The following is a 21368-nucleotide window of genomic DNA, read 5'->3' as shown; positions in this document are numbered from 1 at the left end:
GATTTCCAAAAGCTGATAACTCTACTTCCTTGTTCTTGGATGCCTGAATGGGATTTTCATCCTTTTCAAGTCTCAGAGGGAGGACATGAGTTTACACCGCGTGTTACTTTTATCTCGGGAATAATGCCGCCATGATAACAGAGAGGACATGGCGAGCACTTTGGAGATAAACACAATTTCTCTCCACACAGACTGCTATCATCCGAATCTTGGCGCTATTGTGCAGCGTCTTATTTGTGGTATTGCAAAATATGATGGATGGAAGTTTTTTTTCGAGTAGAAGGGTTTCCCTGGATGATCTCTCGTGAGTCCATACAAAAAAATAAGTGCAGTGTGTTGATGTTTTGGCACACTGGGAAGATTGAGTTCTGGCGTGATGGAGACTGACACGGCGGGCTCTCTATGCACTGTAATACGAGATAAGAGGGGAATTCAGCTGTGCACAAGAGCTTTATATTCATTCTTTAATCTGCATAGATTCTGTGTTCAAAGGCAGAAATTGTGTCCAATGCTGAAAGTTGCTCTGATCACTGAACATTGAACTCGGAGAGCTCGCATTTTGGTTCTGTATTGTTGTCCGTCCCCGACAGGAGGGTCCACCTGTGCAGCCGACATGTTTGTCCTCAAACACAAGATCACAAACTTGTCAAACCCTTTTACGTAGACATAGGTAGATGTTTTGTAACTCTAGCGGCGTGTGGGACAGGGTTACACACTCATCTGTTTTTGATATTCTGGGCGCACATGGCCTAGATTTCTGGCCGGCTGAGGATCCGAGATTAGAGTTGTGGACAAAGCCGTGGTTCCTGATTCTCCCTGAGATAGCGGAAGGGAGAAGTAAGCTCTTTGCCAAGCTCTGCTTTTGTATTTGTCCCTGATCAGTGATGCTTTTCACATTAACATTCAGTACTTTATTTTTAAAGTTTGATTTGCTTGGCCATTAAAAATGATTTGATTTGATTGCAGCGTAACTGCCTGTAATCAGATGGTATTTGTTTTACAAGACACAAGGCTGAACACTGTTTAAACCGCTTTTATATGTTTTATAAAGACCCTGCCTTCATATGTTAATGACTGACCAGCCACATAAAGTCAGTCGTCTCACACAGGCGTCCCATGACTATCTTAACAACCCTAGTAACACAACGACTTAATTGGGTCACAGAGAGGAGTAGTAACAGTGAAATGAGCTTTTTCGCGCCGTCAAATCCTGACGGTTTCTTCAGGTGTTCGCGGTCTGAATGTGTGACGTCTTCTGGTTCCATGTGGGGCCGGCGTAACCCAGACTTGAGACCGCCATGAACGCCTCAGGTTCATTAACAAGCTGTCACTGCATGCATCACACAAAAGCAGGGAACTAATTCTGTGCAGTTTGGCCAGACAATGAACAAGGCGACGCTCTCAAATGTCTCAGCTATTACTCAGTGGTCGCATGAGCTTTCCATCGCGGCCGTTTATAGGCCGTTCCCGTCTTTAAGATCACATGAAAGGAGCTGTGTCACTTGGTTTGGCCCAGTTTGAACAACCGTGAGTGACCTCTCTGGGGGTTTTCTGTAATACGAGCTATATTACAAACAGTACAAAGGACACTCCTCCCAGTCGAAGAGAAGGGACACATGAGACCTGACCAGTGGAGAGAACTATTTAAAGCAGTGAATGTAATTAAGTATTTCAAGAAAACAGATCAACAGATACAAACTTCAACTTCAAAGTGGCAACAATTCTATATGAGCCAAATTTACACCCATTTAAGAGCGTTTGCAGTGGAGCCAAGTTTTATATGTCAAACTACTGCATGAGACCTGTGAAATCATTTTCCACTTTCTCATATTCCTTCAAATTTCTATGTGTTTAATATTGAAAATATGATTTTAGAGCCACACTTTTCTGTCTTCTCGGTATTTGTTCAATGTGCTGTCGCCATGCTGTGGCTCGGGAGACGCAGCGGTCGTCCAATAATCAGAAGATTGGCGGTTCACTCGCCTGTTAGAGTGCTTTTGGCTAATATTACCGAACCCCAAATTGCTTGAGTGTGAGTGCATATCTTTCCCGAGGAGCACGTGGCACCTTGTATGCCAGCCTCTGCCGCTAGTGTGTGTGTGTGTGTGTGTGTGTGTTAATGGGCGAATGTTTGCTTGTGTTTGTAAAGTGCTTTTAGCGGTCGCGAAAGACAAGAAGAGCGCCACATAAAAGCCGACCTTTAACAATTTACCTCATCGTTCCCATTTCAGAGGTTCATGGTGATACGTGTATGTTTTTTCTTCTTCTTCAGAGTGGATAACTTTGGCCTGGGCCTGCTGCTGAAGACTAAGCAGATCAAGAGGATGATCTCGTCATATGTCGGGGAGAACGCAGAGTTTGAGCGACAGTATCTGACAGGGGAGTTGGAAGTAGAACTGACGCCACAGGTTGGTCTGGAAACATAAAAAAAACAATATAAAAATGCACATTGGCAAACCAAATTCACTCAATCAAGAGGTCTTGACATGTTGAATTCAAATGGTTAGACCTCAGTGGATATTTATATATTGTAGTCTTTCAATCTGACACTTTTTTCCCCCCTTAGGGAACTCTTGCAGAGAGAATCAGGGCTGGGGGTGCTGGGGTTCCAGCCTTCTTCACGGCCACTGGTTATGGCACACTGATCCAAGAGGGAGGCTCTCCTATTAAGTACAACAAAGATGGCAGCATTGCCATCGCCAGTGAGAGGAGAGAGGTGAGAGCTTTGTCCACTTCTCAAGAGCTGGATGCGGTGCGACGTTGTTCTCTCCAGAAGTGAAAGCCCTCGTCCTCTCCACAGGGGAAGCTGCATAAAGGCGGAGGTTGAGGAAGTCATTAGCCTTACGTTACAAAATACACACGCTCATAGTGTGAACTATGCCTGCGGGGCACAGCGCAAAACTCGTGTCACGGGAAAAACCTGCATTGTCGGAACATTTTTCCAACAGTTGCAACTTGTTTGCGTGGTTTGATTCTAGAGTTTAAGTTGGCCAAACGACACTGCATTTAAATAACGATGGAAACATCCAAAGTTAAAGTTTGCAAAAATAAAGCCTTTCACAGATGGCGCAATGCGTCGCCACGAATGTTTGTCGCGCTATTGATTTCCTTGTATAAAAGAAGAAAAAAAAAATGCAATATTGATCAATGTGGAATCTCATCTCTTGGCCAATTCTGAATTTCTGTTCAGGGTCAACGTGTTCCTGTTCTTTAATTTGTGTCGTCATTGTCCAGGTGCGGGAGTTCAACGGCAGGCACTACATCATGGAAAAGGCCATCACGGGAGACTTTGCACTGGTGAAGGCATGGAAAGCTGACAAGGCTGGAAACATTATCTTCAGGTAACGGGATCTAATGTAAAATACCAGTATTTATCTCGAAAGGGACAAGTCGTACTCACCTCGCTCGTGTTTGCACAACAATCTGCACACCATGATGCTGTCATGTGGTGAGAGGGAAACGGGTTAAAGACGGGCTGTCATTAGTTTCCATTTAAGATGTCCTTAACAATGGAAATTATTTGAACTTTGATTTTTTTCAATAAGATCTTCTGTCTGTACTAGCTCCATGCCTTTTCTTCTGTTTAATACATCATATGAATATCAGATTCTATATCTTGAATTATCCCCGCAGCACTCATTTCAGTTGAGGTTTAGGATCATAACTGATCATTACTAATTGACCCCCCCCCAGTTCAACAATGCACACGGATTAAAAGTCAAAGAAATCCAAATAATAAATCACTCATGAAGGATCATAATGGATATCCTCATCAGTATTAACACAGTCTAAATTAAGTGTTGACCCTCGACCTTGGGTCAGGTAGTTTGCACCAACCTGAAAGTAGATGTAGGAAAGTATTTCTCCACAAGAGAGCAGTCTCTTCCAGTAAACCATCAGGCCATACTGGATGCTAGATATTTGACGTTTCACTGAGAATCTTTGCATTTACTTGCTCATCTCTTACCTTGGATTGAAATATTATTTATTTTCATACCCCTTCTGTTTTTTTCGCTCTCCTCTGTCAGGAAAACAGCCAGGAACTTCAACCAACCCATGTGCAAGGCAGCCAAAACCACCATAGTCGAGGTATGAATATCCGACAAGGCAGGCTTAAGCTTTCCTTTGAATGGTTTTCATGCATTATGTAGAGTTTCATTTCCGGGAATGTAGTTATTCTCGCCCTCGCAGCTGAAAGTTACTCTCCTTCCGTGTGTGTCGTTGTCGTCTGAGGGTCTCCTTGCTGTGTTGATGTCGCCGGGCCACGCGTGCTTCTAGTGCGCATGAGCGTGCTCCTCCGATTAGCTCACGGCCGCCTCCTCTGTACCGCTCTCTCACCCAGCGGTTACAGCTGACGTCGCGGGAACCGCAGAACCCACCCTCCGGTTCCCCCTCTGGTGAACACTGTTAGCTCTGTCAGCACTTTTGTTAACCATGAGCCTCTGGCTCACATTCCACATGATGGGCGAGCTCCCAATCTCGTATGCTGCACCTTTTTTTATGCCCCGGCGCCGCCTGGAACTGATCTCGCATGATGTGGCTTTGTGCGATTTTTCGAGTTTCAACTCACTAAATCACCGCACCGCCTACATCCGCAAATACCCGCGTGGATTAAAAAACATTTTAATTCGGTTTCATTTTAGAGTACGGCGGAAATGGTGTAGTTATAAACCAGCCATTTGACATTTGATCCAAAAGTCTGTAGTCTGCTATTCACTCGTTGCGGTAGAACAACAGTCAAACGACAAGTTAGGAAAAAAAAAAAAAGGATCCTTTTCACACTTAAGGTTGGAAAGCTGAAATGTGAGATGGCCATCTTTCAGGTGTAAGGCCAGGTGTTTTATCTGGTGGGATGAAAGGATCACTTTGAATTGGAATGGTTTGTATTCATCTAAAAATAACTCTTAGCCCTCCTGATTATGAAATGATTAGAAGTTCAAAGATCTCTGCCTCAATCTGTCTGGCCAACAACAAAGTTCGAACGTTTCGCTATCTCTGGGATGTGTGTGTCTGTTGCACCCTATCGGTCTGTTGCACCCGATCGGTCTGTTTACCGCCCTGTCTAGCATTTGATTGTCTAGCAATGCAATCCTGTGTGTGTGTGCGCATGTGTGTGTCTTGAACACACAAACAGCTTCACACCTCCCCATATAGACACCGTTTGATTAAGAGGGCAGCAGGAAGAAAAACTGTGTGTGAGAACCATAAAACACTGGTGCTGCTAACGGGGGCTCACACACATCTAAGCAGGTTCCACAAAGCACATTTTCAATTACTCCACGGTGGCTGGATTTGAGATTTAGCCCTTTGTTGATCTTAGAAATGTCTGGGACCAAATGGAGAGAGGACATTTTCTCCCCATATAGCCGCATGGAGACCTTTTTTAAAGCGGTATGTAGTACAGGTATTTTAGTTTTGAGACGGCAGTCTTGCACTTTTTCCCCCATCTTGCTGAAGCCATTGCACGTGTGGTGACGACATCTCGGATGCCAGCATTGGAGATCAATACAATGAGTTCCATGTGGAAAAATACAATTTAAATAAACTAATAAGCTTAGTCACTCGGCCAGCAGCGCGGCGCCACCGATAAATAGTCTGTGTGACGTCTGCTGGAGTGGTAATGCAGACGCTGGTGACATAAATGATAATGCAGCTCTGCTCAGACGGCTGCTTTATTAGATGCAAGCATAATTGGTTAGATTTAATATTGAAAAGCCTGCTTCGACCCCTGTGCACCCAGAATCATCTGCTCGAGGTATTTTTGGCGAGTGTAGAGAGGATGAAACGATTGTTAAATGGATTCAGAGACCCAGACTGCATGTGGACTATTTATTTTTTTCGCCCTCAAATCCCAGGTGCTTCTCTAAGATTGTTTTTGTGGCATTTCTACTTGCTTACAGTGGCAGGGATTAATGAAAGGAAGAGAGGGAGAGTGAATGACATGACAAGTTAAGTGAGATTCAGATGCAACATTATCACAAGCTTCCAGGAAGCACCCGAAATACTTCAGTTAACAAGCGCCGAGGAAAAAGTTACGGACACGAGCAGCTTCTGCAAACTCTCGTGTGTTCAGAAATAATGAATGTTCCAAACATGGACACAGTATACAGTGTTTTTAGTTGAGCGCTAGGCATCGGTGTGTCGCCTTAGGAAATTATAAATTGCTTTCGCTCCTATTTGTGAAAAGAAGTAACGTCTCAATCAATTAACCTCAACCGAAACACATTCCAGACCCCGACACAGATCGTCTATTTTTGGAAAGCAAAGCTCTGCATGATGCGTCTGAACTTGAATTAATCCGTGTTCAACCTCATTTTTGCCTTCCTTGCGACCACTAAAAAACCCCGACTGTGTCAAACAACTGTGTCAGTTTCCGCCCTCGTCTTTGAAGATTTCGCACGTCGCTCCTTTTTCTTCACGTCACGTTCTCATAACAAATAGTCCTTTCAGACACTTGTCAGCCGGGGATCAACTAAATGCTTCTATCCAGCGGGGCATTCGTTGTAAATGGTGCTACGGTCTGACAAATAATATCAAACGGGGTTTTCAAATGTTAAATTGGGATTCGGTACATTTCCAAACTGTCTTCCTTGCGTCATGCGGTTATTGATTTATTTGAACTTTCTTTTAAAAAAAAAAGTGAGGTCTCCCTCTTATTTGATACTCATACACTTTAAAATAATAAAATAATAATTAAACATATATCCTCATGTCAAATCCATCAAATAAGTGCCACATTGGAAATGAAATCATATTTTTAAATGTGTATTTGGAATGATATTCATTAGTGGCGCTAAGTACCGAGAATATCATCATCGCTGCCTGAATCTTATGAGCCTGAACCTCTTATCTTCCTATCAAGGTAATTTATCACATTGTACCTGCCATTTTTTTTTATGGCACCTTTGTTTTATGGCACTGCAGGTGTAAAATAGGAACATTATCGATGACAGACATATTTAGTGGCAACAATAAAATGATAGGTCTGTGTAGCAATACCCATTAAAGACCTTTTTTTCTTTTTTTTATCTCCGATACTGAAGCAATTACCGTCTCTCTGAAAATACATGTATCTTTTAGGATTCAGTGCATGCTCAGTCATGAATCTGGTAATGTGCTGTCAATATTGACCCTGCTATCTTGGTGCACTGGTTTAAGGGCTGGGAGAGGAACCAACAGACAGCGGGGTCAGGTGTTTGTTTCTTTAAGCTCTTCTTGCAAGCTCTTCCACGATCATGTTGTGGAATAAGCTGCTCGGCTGCTGCACCATATTTCTCTCTCCGTCGCCTGCAAACAGGCAGGTGGGCTCAAGCCGTTCAGGAGCTGTGCAATGCATTGTCAACGAAGGGCAGAAAAATGTCGGGATTTGGTCGAGTAAGGATTATGCACTTCTCACTTCCAGGTTAAGGAGCTGCGACTTAGACGGCAGATATAACCAGAACAGCGAGGTTATTGTGTCTGATTCAATCAGTGGTGAAATGAATTCTTCCAATCAGTCAAGGAAACTCTAAAAACCTCCTTATCACCAGCTTGAAGTGTAAGTAAGTCTCGTAAATGTTTCCACTTGACACATAACGCTGGTGCCCTATAAGCCTCTTGATTTTTTTGTACTTATTTTATTTAATTATTTCTACAACAGAAAAAAATACATCACTCAAAAGGTAAGAAAAAATACAAGAAGCCAACCATGCGTCTGGCCAAAAGGGCCACAAAGAAAGAAAACACCCACAAAAAATATATATATAATATAATAATAAACCAAAAGACCATGCAACACTTGTCAGTCAATCGAGTCAGACAAATTCGTAGACCCGTGAGATTCGGGAGGGCGAGTCACCTGCCAGAGTCATAAGCCTCTTGATTTAAAAAAATAAAAAAACATTAAAGATTAGGCCAAGCCAAGATTACCGAAATGTTTTTTTTTTTTAAATTACCTCTGCTGACCTCCTAAATTAACAAAACGTGTCCAGTGTACGTGTTTTACGAGTTCTTCACTTTGTTCTTTTAAGAAGGCATATTCAACTGAAACATTTACATACCTCACATCCATAACTGTCTATTTGAAATTGAATTCTGAGCAACTTCTTCGCCTCCAGTTCAGTGAATATATATATGTGTGTGTGTGTGTGTAATACATTAGCGGCGTGTCGATGGGAAACCCGGTGACTCCACTTCTGTACGACGTTAATGGCAAATTCTGGGAAGAACCAATCTCGAAATACACATTACATAATGATACGTGTGCCATTAAAAACCACCACTACGGCTTCGTTCCCTCAGGTCAGTGACCACTGGCGCGTCATTGTAGTCCTTTTTTTTTTTTTTTTTGGGACTGAATCTAAACTACAAGAGGCAGGAGGTGTGTCAGAAAACGAGATAACACAAAAAGCACTTTAAAAATGACCAGATCATCATCAGCGCCTGTCATGTTACCAGGCAACCAAGCCCTGCTATTCAATTGTTCGATGTTGCACGGTTTCCAGCTGGTCCAGTTATTCCCTTATCACAGTTACAGTGAAGCCCCCCCCCATTGCATTGTGGGATACAACACACCAGAGACTGAATCAAAGCGCTGGTTTCTGCTGTTGTTCGGCCATCAGTCACGGTAAATGACTCAACTGTATTCTGTTACTGTGGCGGCGCAATACAGCGGCGTGGGTGTTGTTGTGCACGAACCAGCCAGTCATGCATGAATTTAATGAATGTATTTGTCAGTATGTTCTTTTACCAACTAGAGGTCTAATTAGACGTAAATCACCTCCATCCCTCCAGGGTTTCACCCTTGGCCTCGCGCTGTAAATGTATGTCGAAACAAAAATGGAAACATAAAACCTACACAAATGTAACTGTACCTGTGTGTAGGTAATGCTTCATGGTGCTTGTTTTGTCCCGACAGTTGTTGTTTTTTTTGCCGAGGAACGACGGTTGTTATCACCGTGGTGCGTAATACTTTGTTTGCTCGCTGCTGGAATTCTAATTACTTATCGCAGCCCACATTTGAAATGCTATTTTACAGCACTTGCTTTGCCTCGTTGAGTTATCTTGACTTGTGCCCCCCGACTAATTCCATTCCTCAAGCTACTGTTGGCAAATAATTATGAATCCACTCGTTTTCCACCATCATTTCCTGCCTAAAGCGGGTCTTGAATTAGCTTTTGTGTACATAAGAAGTGCACCGAATGTCATAATGTCGTTCCTTTTTTTTATGCCTTGGCAAAACCTGCCAATGTTTGACCAGGATATTTTAGGCTGAATTGCAGGTCCCTAATTCCCAATCTTTGGAAAGTTTAGCTGATATATGCTTAACTCCAATTGGCCTGCTAATGATCTCGCTATGGTTTCCACTTATTAAGAATTTGACCTGATGAAGCGTTGTCATTAGTTAGGACTTTGGCTTTGAGTAGTTTGCAGGCGCTACATTTTGCATCTTTGACACTGTTCTGATAGTCTTGCGCGCAATCTGAATATGATTCATCTTCTTCACGCCCTTATGAATGAGGTCAGGAGATGCGGTGACTTAAACAGAGTAAAAGTAGAAGAGGTAAGAGTAAGAGACGTCTGCTAGCCGCTAGGCTAATTCATGCAGTGTAAAACGCCATCGGCAACCAGTGCCCCGTCTGCGAGCTGCTTTGTGAAAGCCTTATTTTTGTTTATGGCAGCACACTTGTAATGCACTGCAGGTGGAGTTGTGTTTTCTTTTTTTTGACATGGCTTTGATATGAAAATCCTCGCTGTGCAACATTGTAATGGCTCTTGTTTTTAACCAGTATCTCTACAAAGGTATTGCACGGTTCTGAGGCCTGTTATAGCGGTGGTTCTCAAATGGGGCGACATGAAGGCCCTCTGGGGCGGTGCGCCCAAACCTTTTTTGGCGCCACGGACCGGTTTTGTATCAGACAATCTTTTCACGGACCGGCCTTCACAGTAATAAAGTGCTAAAAATACAAGCCTTGAGCTTGTTTCTCTGCAAGGAGCTGGGTCGGGTTGATAGGAGACACCCGACGTGTGTTCTTTATATCCGGTCTACTCCGTAACTTAAATCCCCCCCCTTCACAAAGACATTATGTTGGAAATGAACGCAGGTGTTTAGAGCTTTTTTTTTGGCAATCTCAGGATATTCTGCCTCGATTTTTGACGAGAACCTATCACGTGAAATAGAACATCTTTTCAACTTGATTTTTTTTATTTTCAACAATTTTTCAATAAATTCTTTCTGTGCGGACTCGGTACCCACGGACCCACGACCCGGTGGCTGGGGACCACTGCTCAAGGGCATCCATCCATCCATCGATTATCTTGTTTAGTGTCGCGGGGCACTGGAGCCGATCCCAGCAGACAATGGGCGAAGGCAGGGGACAAGTCGCCAGACCATCGCGGGGCAGACATAGAGACAGACCACTATTCACGCTCGCATTCACACCTAAAGGCAATTTCGAGTCCAATTAACCTAAGCTGCATGTCTTTTGGACTCTGGGAGGAAGCCGGAGAACCCGGGAGTGTGTTCTGTCCGGGTTCTCCGGGTTAATTTTGCTTGTGTCACATACTATATCAGATAGAGTATGTGACACCAGCAAAATTAACGTTGTCCTCATTATTGTCTGTAAGTCTGTTTTTTATTTTTTTATTTTTCCTTCTATTTTTTTTTAACCTTGAGCTGAAACTTCTCTGGAGCAAATGGTGGTAATTGCAGGGCTGGCTTGGCTACAACCAGAGCAAATTGCTGTAATAACAATGGACAGAGGGGGAATAAAAGCCTTTGACATCCTTTACCCCCCCCCCCCCCCCCCCGCGAGAGCGCGCGCACGTGTGCTCGTTTGTATGCAAGGAGGAGAAGAAAACGCTCTACGATGACACTGATAGCACTGACATTGCACTAGCTCATCCATTTAGCAGACTTTAGATGCTGAGGTTACACATCAATTCATGAATAAGCGACCCTGAAGGTGATGGTAGCCATTTATAGTAGCCTTGATAAAAGTATGTGTGTGTGTATGCTTGATAATGGTAGCAGAAAGACCAGATGATATTCTACATTCATGTGCAAACAAAATGTAGGTCGTCCGTTGGGCTGTCCGTTTCCGTTGCGGCGCTGGTGCATCAATTTGTGCAGATAACGAACATCAAAATCATATTAGCGTCTGATTTAAAGTAGTCTACTGGGTGTAGTCTTGCGGCTGCTCTGCTCGGGCCTCTCCTGCATTCATTCAACCATTTGAAGGCACAGTCTCAACAGAAAAAATTATTCATATTTAAGAACTACTGTGTCTTACAGCTTACCTTTTTATATATATATATATATATATATATATATATATATATATACACACATATAATTGCCAGCAGTATTGTGCCTATCTGAACTACCAAATTAGAGGACGCATTGACATTAATTTCACTTGCAGTGCTGACATTTACTGTATGGCGAGTTTAATAATAAGCTGTAGGAGTGATTTGAACAGTAACACAGAGAAGAGGAACGTATATAGATTCAAAAATGAAAAGATGACGGGAAACGGCTGAAGGGGAAGACAGATTTGCTGAGAATATTCACAAACTGAATGTTTGAAATGGTAAATTTGTGCATTTTATGCGCTTTGACTGCCAGTTCAAAGTTCCCTGATGACTGCCTGCCTATCATCTGAATCTGAGGCTCGTTGCGCAGAGTCTTATGTGTTCTTTGAAATGTAAACATTACTATTTGAGCTAAGACTGGAGTTTGAAATCCTTATGACGCAATGTCGCGGGGGGGGGGGGGGGCATTGGCTGGCCGTCTCCCATTTTCTGGATACAATGAAGGCTGTCGGCAGGCGAGGCAAGTTTCCACTGAGAGGAAACAGATTGCTCATGTTGTCAGTATTCCGGGTTTAGGGCGTGGAGCCGGCGCTGAGCCCCCGAAAGTGGCAGCGGAGCATGGCCAAGTGCCCATTTACACAAACGCACACATATACGCGCACTGGGAGGAAGACGGGAGAGGCTATAAATACACAGCGTAATGAGAGTGTGGTGTCGTTGTCATCCGGATCAGCTGTTGCCCGTCGCAGCACCCTCTCGTCCTCCGGACTGTCGCGCGTCAGCGTCGCGCGCACGAAAAACACAAACGTGATGGATTGTGAAGTCGGGCAGATTTGCAATTATAGTGTAAGGCCGCTGAAAAGATTGCACGGGCTGTAATATCTCAGTTTGTCAAGGTGTTACACAGCTACGCCTTTAAGATTGACAATCGAAAACTTGGATCGGCCCCTGCATTTTTTGAGCCCGAGTCCATTTAGATAATGTCACGTTTCACTGCAGCAGAGTGCGACAGACAGTCTGCACAGCTCAGTCCTGGTCCTGTTCCCCCCCCCCACACACACACCTCCTCCCGACCCAGCAATATGTCCTGGGTCTACACCAGCGTGCTGTCGGCGTTGGCTCCCACCGGGACCGGCGAAGCAGCGAGGTGATGCTTTGCCACGAGCCAGAAGAGGAAATACCGCTGCCGGGCTGCTGAGCTCCCGACTGCAAGCGGAAGGCAACAACGAAGCCGTTGATCTGGGTCCGTCCGCGGTGGACTGGTCGCTGGAGCCGGCAGGATTTCATCGGATTTTTAAGAGTACAGCCTAGTTGCACCAATGACGAGCATTATGAATAACTATCTAGAAAAAAGGCAGATTGTTTCGGTTGACTTATGCGGACGACACGCTGCAGTTATTTGGCCCGTTTAAGCCCAACCAAGGTAAATATGCCAAAAGACCTAGTTGAATAGTGCGGATTAGTACAGACTGGTGTTATCAATCATACTAACACTTTGAAAATACATTAGCCAAACAACGACTTGCCAGATTGAAATTCAATTTAATGTAAACATTTACAGTCCCCATTAGATGATTCCTTATGATCGTGGTCACAATCAGGATTTAGTAGCACCATCAGGCTAAATCTCCTCCGTCAATGTCGTTTCAGAGTGTGCACTAGATGGCCAAATGGAGGGCACTAATTTAGCCCTCTGCCTTTTGCAACAATGATGTAATGAACATGGTAGCCTATATCTTGTTGGAATTGTCAGAATCATACTGCAGATGTGATCTAAAGACACAAACTGCATTTAATTCAATTTCAGTTTGCATTTAATTTATCCTCCGAATACACTGCTGTGTTTTGCTTGTTGTGTATGTTTTGCACATGTGTATGTGTATATGTATGCGTGTATGTGTATATGTATGTATGTATGTATGCATGTGTATGTATGTGTACATGTATGTATGTATGCATGTGTGTGTATGTATGTGTATGTATGTATGTATATGTGTATACGTGTGTATGTGTATGTATGTGTGTACGTGTGTATATGTGTGTATGTGTGTACGTGTGTGTGTGTGTGTGTGTGTGTGTGTGTGTGTGTGTGTGTATATGTATGTGTGTGGGCCACGGGTAGGTGTGTATGTGTATGTATGTATGTATGTGTATATGTATGTAGGTGTATGTATGTGTGTATGTATATATATATTTATATGTATGTATATGTATGTGTGTATGTATATATATATTTATATGTATGTATATGTATGTATGTGTGTATATATGTATATGTAGATATGTATGTATGTGTGTATGTATATGTGTACGTATATGTGTATATATATATATATGTATGTTTTCGCTTGCTTGCATGTATGTATATATATATATTTATACTTATTTCTTACTTATGTATATATCTGTTACCCCTGTTCCTGTTATTATTTATTTTATTTTATTTTATCATCTGTGTGTTTAGCTTAGCTTCTGGCATTGGGATGCTGCTAGTATGACAAAAAAATTCTCCTTGGAGATTAATAAAGTACTTTTCATTCATTCATTCATTTCAAACGCATGATCCAAATTGCTCAGTTGGTGATTGGCACGTTTGCCAGATAGCCAATAGGGTCGTGATTCGCTCAGTTGAATACCTTTTTTTGGAGCATTGAGTGTGATCGATACTGAAGGGTTGTCCGGCTGCCCGTCTGAATGCTGCTGTTGGTCACTCACTGATCTTATTCAGTTTCAGTCCCATGCACTTAAAAATGCGGGCAACAGCAAAATGTAGCACTATTTTTTTATTTTGTTTTTAATTGAGAGTTTTTTAGTAAACATTTGTGATAAGCAGGGCACATTTCCCCGCCTTGTTAAATAACCGTAGAGGAAACACTGTATGCAACGCCGCTGTTGGTGGTTTATTTTCGGACTCTGCAAGCATTGTGATCCAATCGGTTTGAGATTAACAAGATTTGACAAAGCTCACAGCCTAAAAAAAGGCACAAACCTTCGAGAGAGGAGAGAAAAAAAAAGGCTTGTTGTGTCCCCGGAGGGCACTTTGATTCCCTCTATCCTCCTGCCAGCTCACTTCATGCCTGGCTCTGCTCTCATTGATGTGAAAATCATTCTACAGTTACAGGAATATCAATGTGTGTGTGTGTGTGTGTGTCTGTGTGCGCGTGAGATTGTTTGTTTGTTTGTTCTTGTGTTGTTTTTTTTACATTTAAAAAAAAAAATTCATTATGATGCTTTATTTGTCGCCATCCATTGAACCTCCTGTCTGAACTGCAGCTGAGCGCCGGTGCAGGCGGGACACACCACCTAGATGAAAGGAGCAGGAGGCTTTTTTATGTACACAGCACATTTAAATTGTATGAGCTTGTTATTGTGCTGCGACTTCGCCACGAAGGGCTAATTGAATATAGCGAGTGGAATACGCGGTGTAGTCTTCATGCGACCACTGGTGAAAACTCCTATTTGGACGTGTGATTTCTTTCTTCTTTTTTTTCTCAGAGGGGCCCCGCTATTTGACGCTCTTGGAACGAGGAGACATATTTAGGGATTTTCAAACCGTTTTAATTAGAGGAATTAATCCGGAGTGTCAAAATTCATGCCATCAAATATCTGCTCCCCAGTCTCCGCTATTTACTCACTGTAACTGTTTCATAATGTGACGAGCTCAGCGTTGCTTGATGAAGACGTCTTTGGAAATCATCGTTCTCACAAAAGACAGATCAAGCCCCCGGAGAAGGATGTGGGCGGATGTGTGGGGACCGCCGTCTCAATTCTCTCTCGCACGACCAATCTCATCTCGCATGGCCTCATTTCCCACCGTGGAGTGTCGGAGATTTACCATAACCCAACCGAGGGAAACCAGAAGAAGAAGAGTCTTAAAATCACTCCTCAGCCCTGAGTGGCCCTCGCTCGCCACAGACCAAAAGCCTGTGTATCCATGACAACACTAAGATGGGATCCACTCTCAGGCATTGACTCCTTTCAGTCAGTGCCGAGTGCTGAGGGAGGAAGCAGCCGATAAGGAGAGATTCAATTCAATTTGCTCCGAACGGCTGCTTGCCCCTCATGTAAATGGAGTAACTAGGTTACACTCTGAGCTGCACACCAGCGTAAAAAAAAAAAGGGGAGGGCGAGAATTATGTTGTCATGGTTAAGTCCCTGTTTGATCTCCCAAAAAGATGTGACTATAACTCCCTTGTGTGTCGATTTTTAAAGAACTTCTAAACCTCCTCCGATCCCCTCCTCCCTCTTGGAGTCTCTTCTGTTTGTTGGAAGCCAAATCCGTCCTCTACGTCTAATCTGATTCTTGTGTTGACCCTCAAATCTGAAGGACCGATGTGTATTTATAAATTGTAAGCAAATAGAAATATGGCATATGCGTTTTTTTAGGAACCAGCAAACAGCTAAAATCAGCAGCAAGATTGACATGTTGTCCCTGAACACCTGTGTGAGTACGGTCAGGCCGTAGGCTCGGTTTCCAGCAGTTCCTCATGTTACCTGAGGAGGAGGGTGCAGGTGCGTTTGTTCTGGGTTTTCTATCCTGGCTCTGTCTTGACCCGGCTCGGCTTCAATCAATACCCATTTCCATCTGTCGTGTTAGTTGGACATAAATAACCTTTTATGTACACGCCTCGTCTGCTGCTGGCCGCTTTCTACATAGAGGTGGTGCACTTCTGTCTGAGCCAGGAATATATTGTTTAGCGGATATCTGACACACAAAATGATGCCATATTAAAAGTGATTAAAGTGTTATTTGAAGGGGGCGGGGGGGTGTTTAGACTATGTACATGGCCAATGTCGTTGCAGCTCCACTTACAGTTTGTGCATTCGACCTAAAAATATAGACCTGTAGCTCAACATCGATTCCCACATCGGGGAGTAAAATATGTACATTTCTTTTTGGATTCGACCAAAATTCTCCCAACGCCAAAACAATCTCCTTTTTGATCCCAGGATCAAGCTACACCCCGTGGGCCTCGGTGTGTCTGACGATACTCTTCTGTTTTTAGTCACACAGGCTGGTTTTTGAGTACACAGGCGGCTTTCAGTGAACTCAGCGGGGCTGCTAGAAGAATAAATGTAAGACCGTCTCCGGCAAATGTTTACCTTTCCTTTTTCCTTTTGAAAAAGACATGACGGTACCAGACATTTCAAACCTGTGAGATCATATGTGTATGCAAATGTCTGCTTGTGTGTCACCCTCGGGGTTCTTTGTAGCTCAATTTAGGATTTGATATCAAAAGAAAAAGTCTGCTGTATTGTTTAATACAGCGGACTTTTTCTTTTCGGTCAAGCGTGGCCTTAATAAAAATACCCAACAACCTAAAAATCAAGATGGTTTCTTTAGATACACTCGCAAAAAGCAGAATGAGGAAAAGCTATTTGTCTAATCTTCCTTAGATTAACTAATCAGTTAATCTGTCCAATTTCATAGCAGGGTAGATGGAGGCTTTTTTTCTGGTAGCACAGTTCCACCAGTGCGTGGGTTCCTTATCTGAACTTTAATCTCGATGGTTGTGACATTCTCCAAGCCGAAGTGGAGCTAACCCCTCTGTGTCTCTGCGTAGGTGGAGGAGGTGGTGGATGTCGGGACCTTCGCCGAAGAGGACATCCACATACCCAGCATCTACGTCCACAGGGTTGTCCAGGGAGCCAGCTACGAGAAAAGGATTGAGGTACAAAACCGGGCCTGTACATACATGTGCGCTCTCTCCATCGTGTCTGAATTGTGCGACTGTCACTTTATGGAAAAGTCGTGTTCCATTCAGCTTTTGGTTAAATTTATAAATAAAAAAAAAAGGAGATTAATCCTTTAACAACAAAATGTAGAGTCAAACCCTTTCTGAGCTATGGTAGCAGGGCTTTACATTTCCAGAATTGTTTAGAAACGCACATACGAGCTCTTCTTTATTCACACGTGTCTTTAAGCGCAGCCAGAAATACGCTCTCAGCATGCCGTCTCCCTGATCCTCATACGTTCCTGTTCCAGAAACGCACGGTAAAGAAAAGCCAAGAAGGGACGCCCAAACCAAAGAAGGACTCCGATATTGTTCGGGAGAGGATCATTCGCCGGGCTGCTCTGGAGTTTGAGGATGGGATGTACGGTATCCTTTTAAAAATAAAAAAAAGAATGCAAGCTGCGGAAAAATCACAAAAGGTTCCTGCCTTTTTTTAATTACAACAAGTGAAAGCAAACCAGGCGTGCACTGCCTTCCTTCCTTTTCAACCCACAATTAATCATTGCTGCCCTTGTGCCAGTTGATTGCACTCCAGTTTACATTTTCATGTTATTGTGATAGAATTGGTCCTGATGAAAGCAGGGGCTGATCTCCTATAGTTCAGCATGACATGTTTGCTATCTTGGAAATCAAAGTCAGTTTTATTTGCCACTTCTTCCATTTCTGCAAACATACAGAAGACTTGAAAATGTGTTTCTGTCTGACATAAAGAGAATGTAGGGTGAGAAAGTCATAAAGTGCAAAAACAGTTAAAAGAAAACAACATAAATTAGGGTATTATATAAGTGTGTGTTATAGCAGCGGTCAGACCTAGAGGTTAGCAGCAGAGGATCAATGTTATGACTTCAAAGTTCTGTGGATTCTTGCATCAAATTGTCCACGGCGTGCTCTACGGTGTGTGGGTGTTTCTGTTAAAGCAGGTTTCAAAATCAATGCTGAATATGTTTCTCTAATACCTGCATGACTACAAATAGTGCGAGTTATCAATCTTTAACAAAGCGCCAATCAGCCAACCTCGGCATTGGGATCCCCATGCTGGCCAGCAACTTCATAAAACCCGACATCACGGTCAACCTCCAAAGTGAAAATGGAATCCTGGGACTGGTAAGACACCTCCAGAGAGCTTTCTTCCCACTCGGCGCTTTCAGTCTGGATTAAACGAGCTAACAAGCAGCTTATTCTCCGTCCTGTGTGTCGACGGTCGTTTTTTTTTTTTTAAGGAGCTGTAAACATTTTCCCACCGATTTGTGCTCCGAGCGTGTATGAATAGCCACTCATTTGAGTGGTATCATTTGAAATGCGCTGGGTTTGTTATGTAACGAGATCGTGGCAGGTTGAGTTTCTCTTCCATTTTTTTTTTTTCCCCCGGTCCCACGATCATTATTTGCTGACAGAGCCTTCAACAAAGGCCGCTCGCTGCCGCTGCTGTGGAATGACTTTCCTTTCAGTTGTTTTGGCAGGAGAATGTGAGCGCCTATGCTAATGCCTTATTTGTCAGTGTCTTTTGATTATGTGTGCCAGTTTTAAAGAGATACTGCTCTCCTCTCCATCCCATCCAACAGGATTGCTCCCTTTTGTGGAGCGCAGAGAAAATCAATGTCTCATGAAATCACCAAAATGTGATTGTGTCTTTTTTTTCTTTTCTTTTTTTTTTTTTCTTTGAAAGATCACGGCCGGTGAGGCTGAGTGACGTGTGAGAGTGTGTGTCGCTGCCTCGCCTGTGCACACCGTCTTGTTTATCTGCAATCTTTTCTGCATAGGGCCCGTACCCCGCTGAGGATGCAGTGGATGCTGACCTGATTAACGCTGGTGAGGGTCATCCTAATCAATACAATGATGCACGTTTGTACGACAAAAACTGTGTTGATTAAGAGAGTTGCGAGTGTGTGTGCATGTGATGCACCATAGATGACGACAACAATGCTAACGGATACACTTTAGGATTGTTATGCCTTTACACGGACTTCGGGAAGGTTGAAATCCCTTTTTTTGTTTTTGAGGACGGAGGTGAAAAAAAATCGATGAATTGTAGTTCTTGAAAAGAAAATCGGCAGGTGAGACTTTTAATAGGAAATGAACGTGTCGCTGTCTGTTCCGCAGGGAAGGAGACCGTCACTGTGCTCCCAGGGGCTTCCTATTTCTCCAGTGACGAGTCGTTTGCCATGATCCGAGGGTAAGGCCATAAGACTGACGCTTCGAGTTTGCTGACTGAAAGTCAGATATACTGAACATTTCAGGATTTACATATAAACAGCTTATCAATACCTTTTTTACAAGAATTAAAAACTCATGATACTACCGGTCACTTCTCTGGACAAAGCAACGAACACACTTTCTTTTCTTTTTCTCAGCAAATATGTCCTTCATTCACTCGTTTCATCCCCTGTACTTATAAGCTGGCCATTATATTTGACCACAGAACACTGGATATTAACAAATCGCCATGTCGCCACACTGGATATAGACGTGTCACCAGTACAACCAGACGGCCGCCTTGCCGCTGATCCCAAAGTCCCTGGTTTTTATTGATTCGCCAGCTGTCTGAAATTGCCCACCTGCACACCCTGCAGCATCAGTTCTGTTTGTCCACCCGGTGGAAATCCAATAGTGCTCATAAATAGCGCCGTCTAGTCGCACTGGCAGGGAGCAAACAGGCCCGTGTGTGTGTGTGTGTGTGTGTGTGCTTTTGTGCGAGCACAGTTAAAGAGACCAGAGTGACTGAGGGAGAATAACGCAACATATGATGGATTGTAAGCTGTGTGTGTGTTCTTCTCATACTAGGATGACTCGTACGTCTTCATCACAAGCCTCCTTCGCTTCTTCTAGCGTCTACGTGTTCGTCTACGACTTCACATCTGCTGTGTGTTGTCACATCGTGCGATGGAGGGATGATGAGGAAGTTACTGTAGGCAGCAGTGCCCCAAATCCTGATTTTAAATATATGCAACTGCAAGCATCCTAACAGTGCTCCAAACTGCTTTCAGGGCAGGTAGGAGACCTGATTATTCAGGAAGAAAGGACTGAAAGGTGCTAAGAAGCAGTTTAAAAAATGGGATGGAAAAAAAACAAAAACCTTCTCATTAACTTTTTACTGGTGACAAGTTCTGACATCCAGAAGATGACAGTGATGGGAATATGGTTGTTATTGTGAAGGCATTTGTTTGTCTGAGTCTATACCATCCTCAATTATCAAATATGTGTGTTTGTACTGTGTGAATTGTCCCAGAGTACTGTATGAATTTTCTGATGAGCGAACTTGATGAGTGAGTTCATGAGCAAAGAACTGATTCCGAGGTTGACGGCTGTCTTCTTCTTTTGTGTCGTTCTCTTCAGCGGTCACATCAACCTGACGATGCTGGGAGCCATGCAGGTGTCAAAACACGGAGACCTGGCCAACTGGATGATCCCCGTGAGTTAGTTTTCTTCTGACACACATCCACACTCCATCTGCTGAACATCGGTGCAACGGGCATTATCCAAATGCTTTATGAAGCATATTACAGCCTCTTTTTGTTTAACGTTGTGCAGAGAGGGGCTCAAACACTTTGGTATGGTTTCACTGTCATTTAGAAATGCACTTGACGTGAGGCTTTGGTATCCGATGCCTAGAAAATGTAAAAGGAACTGAATATGTTTCTGCATCTAGCAGTTATCTTTATTATTGATTAATCCGGGATTTGTCTTTAACTTAAAATTGGTTTCAAATCAAACCACAATTGCAGAGCGCCGTAAGCGGCATCTTCAAATTTGCCTGTTCGGTCCGACCATCAGTCCAAAACCCAAAGCTATTCAGTCTGGTGCTATATTATCTGTCTTTAGACAGTTGAGACTTAACTGTCAGCTCTTGTTTGTTGTGTAGATGACAGCCTTCAGCATTCCTCATAACCGAACGTGTCTTTGCCGAAAACGGATTCATAAAGGTGCAGCCTTGCTTATCGTCATTCAAGAGCACAGGGGTGTGCTCGTCGGGGAGGTCGAGGGAGGGGGGGGGGGGGGGGGTGGAGTCCTTGTTTGGGAGCACTCCAGTATAATAACTTGCAGGCGTTTTATTGCTCGCCGTTTCACCAGGTCAATTGGTCCCAACGCCATCGTCCTCCTCAGTGATTACTTGGGTCACAAAGCCATTAAAAGACCGTTCACGACGTGGGAGGGCTCAACCAGAAAAGCCCCCCCCCCGCCCCCCCTCCTCCGCTCCGGGCTCACATCTGCTTTCTGCTCGACTGAAGTGTACTCGCAAGGTCGCTCGCAGCCAGCCAGCGATGTCATATTATACAGACGCGTCTCCTTTTTAAGCAGCCGAGCGGAGACCGGAGTGTCGAAAAAAAAGAGGTTTACATGTAG

At 43.6% G+C, this 21368-nt stretch overlaps 1 protein-coding gene across 1 annotated transcript in view; it reads left to right on the top strand.

Moving 5' to 3' along the window:
- The window catches only part of oxct1a (3-oxoacid CoA transferase 1a), a 42563-nt gene that overhangs the window by 4335 nt on the left and 16860 nt on the right, over positions 1–21368 (top strand). Inside the window, exons 4-13 of the mRNA XM_068604901.1 lie at positions 2273–2408; positions 2567–2716; positions 3235–3341; positions 4029–4089; positions 16857–16964; positions 17279–17393; positions 18037–18131; positions 18788–18836; positions 19128–19200; positions 20361–20436. Coding sequence (XP_068461002.1) covers positions 2273–2408; positions 2567–2716; positions 3235–3341; positions 4029–4089; positions 16857–16964; positions 17279–17393; positions 18037–18131; positions 18788–18836; positions 19128–19200; positions 20361–20436 — 970 coding nt within the window. The remainder of the gene's footprint in view (positions 1–2272; positions 2409–2566; positions 2717–3234; positions 3342–4028; positions 4090–16856; positions 16965–17278; positions 17394–18036; positions 18132–18787; positions 18837–19127; positions 19201–20360; positions 20437–21368) is intronic.

The sequence above is a fragment of the Clinocottus analis genome, unplaced genomic scaffold (assembly GCF_023055335.1).
Source record: "Clinocottus analis isolate CAN_PGR_092001 unplaced genomic scaffold, fCliAna1.0.p SCAF_7, whole genome shotgun sequence".
Classification (NCBI taxonomy): domain Eukaryota; kingdom Metazoa; phylum Chordata; class Actinopteri; order Perciformes; family Cottidae; genus Clinocottus; species Clinocottus analis.
The sequence above is the reverse complement of the archived record's forward strand: the minus strand, read 5'-3'. Positions and strand labels throughout refer to the sequence as shown.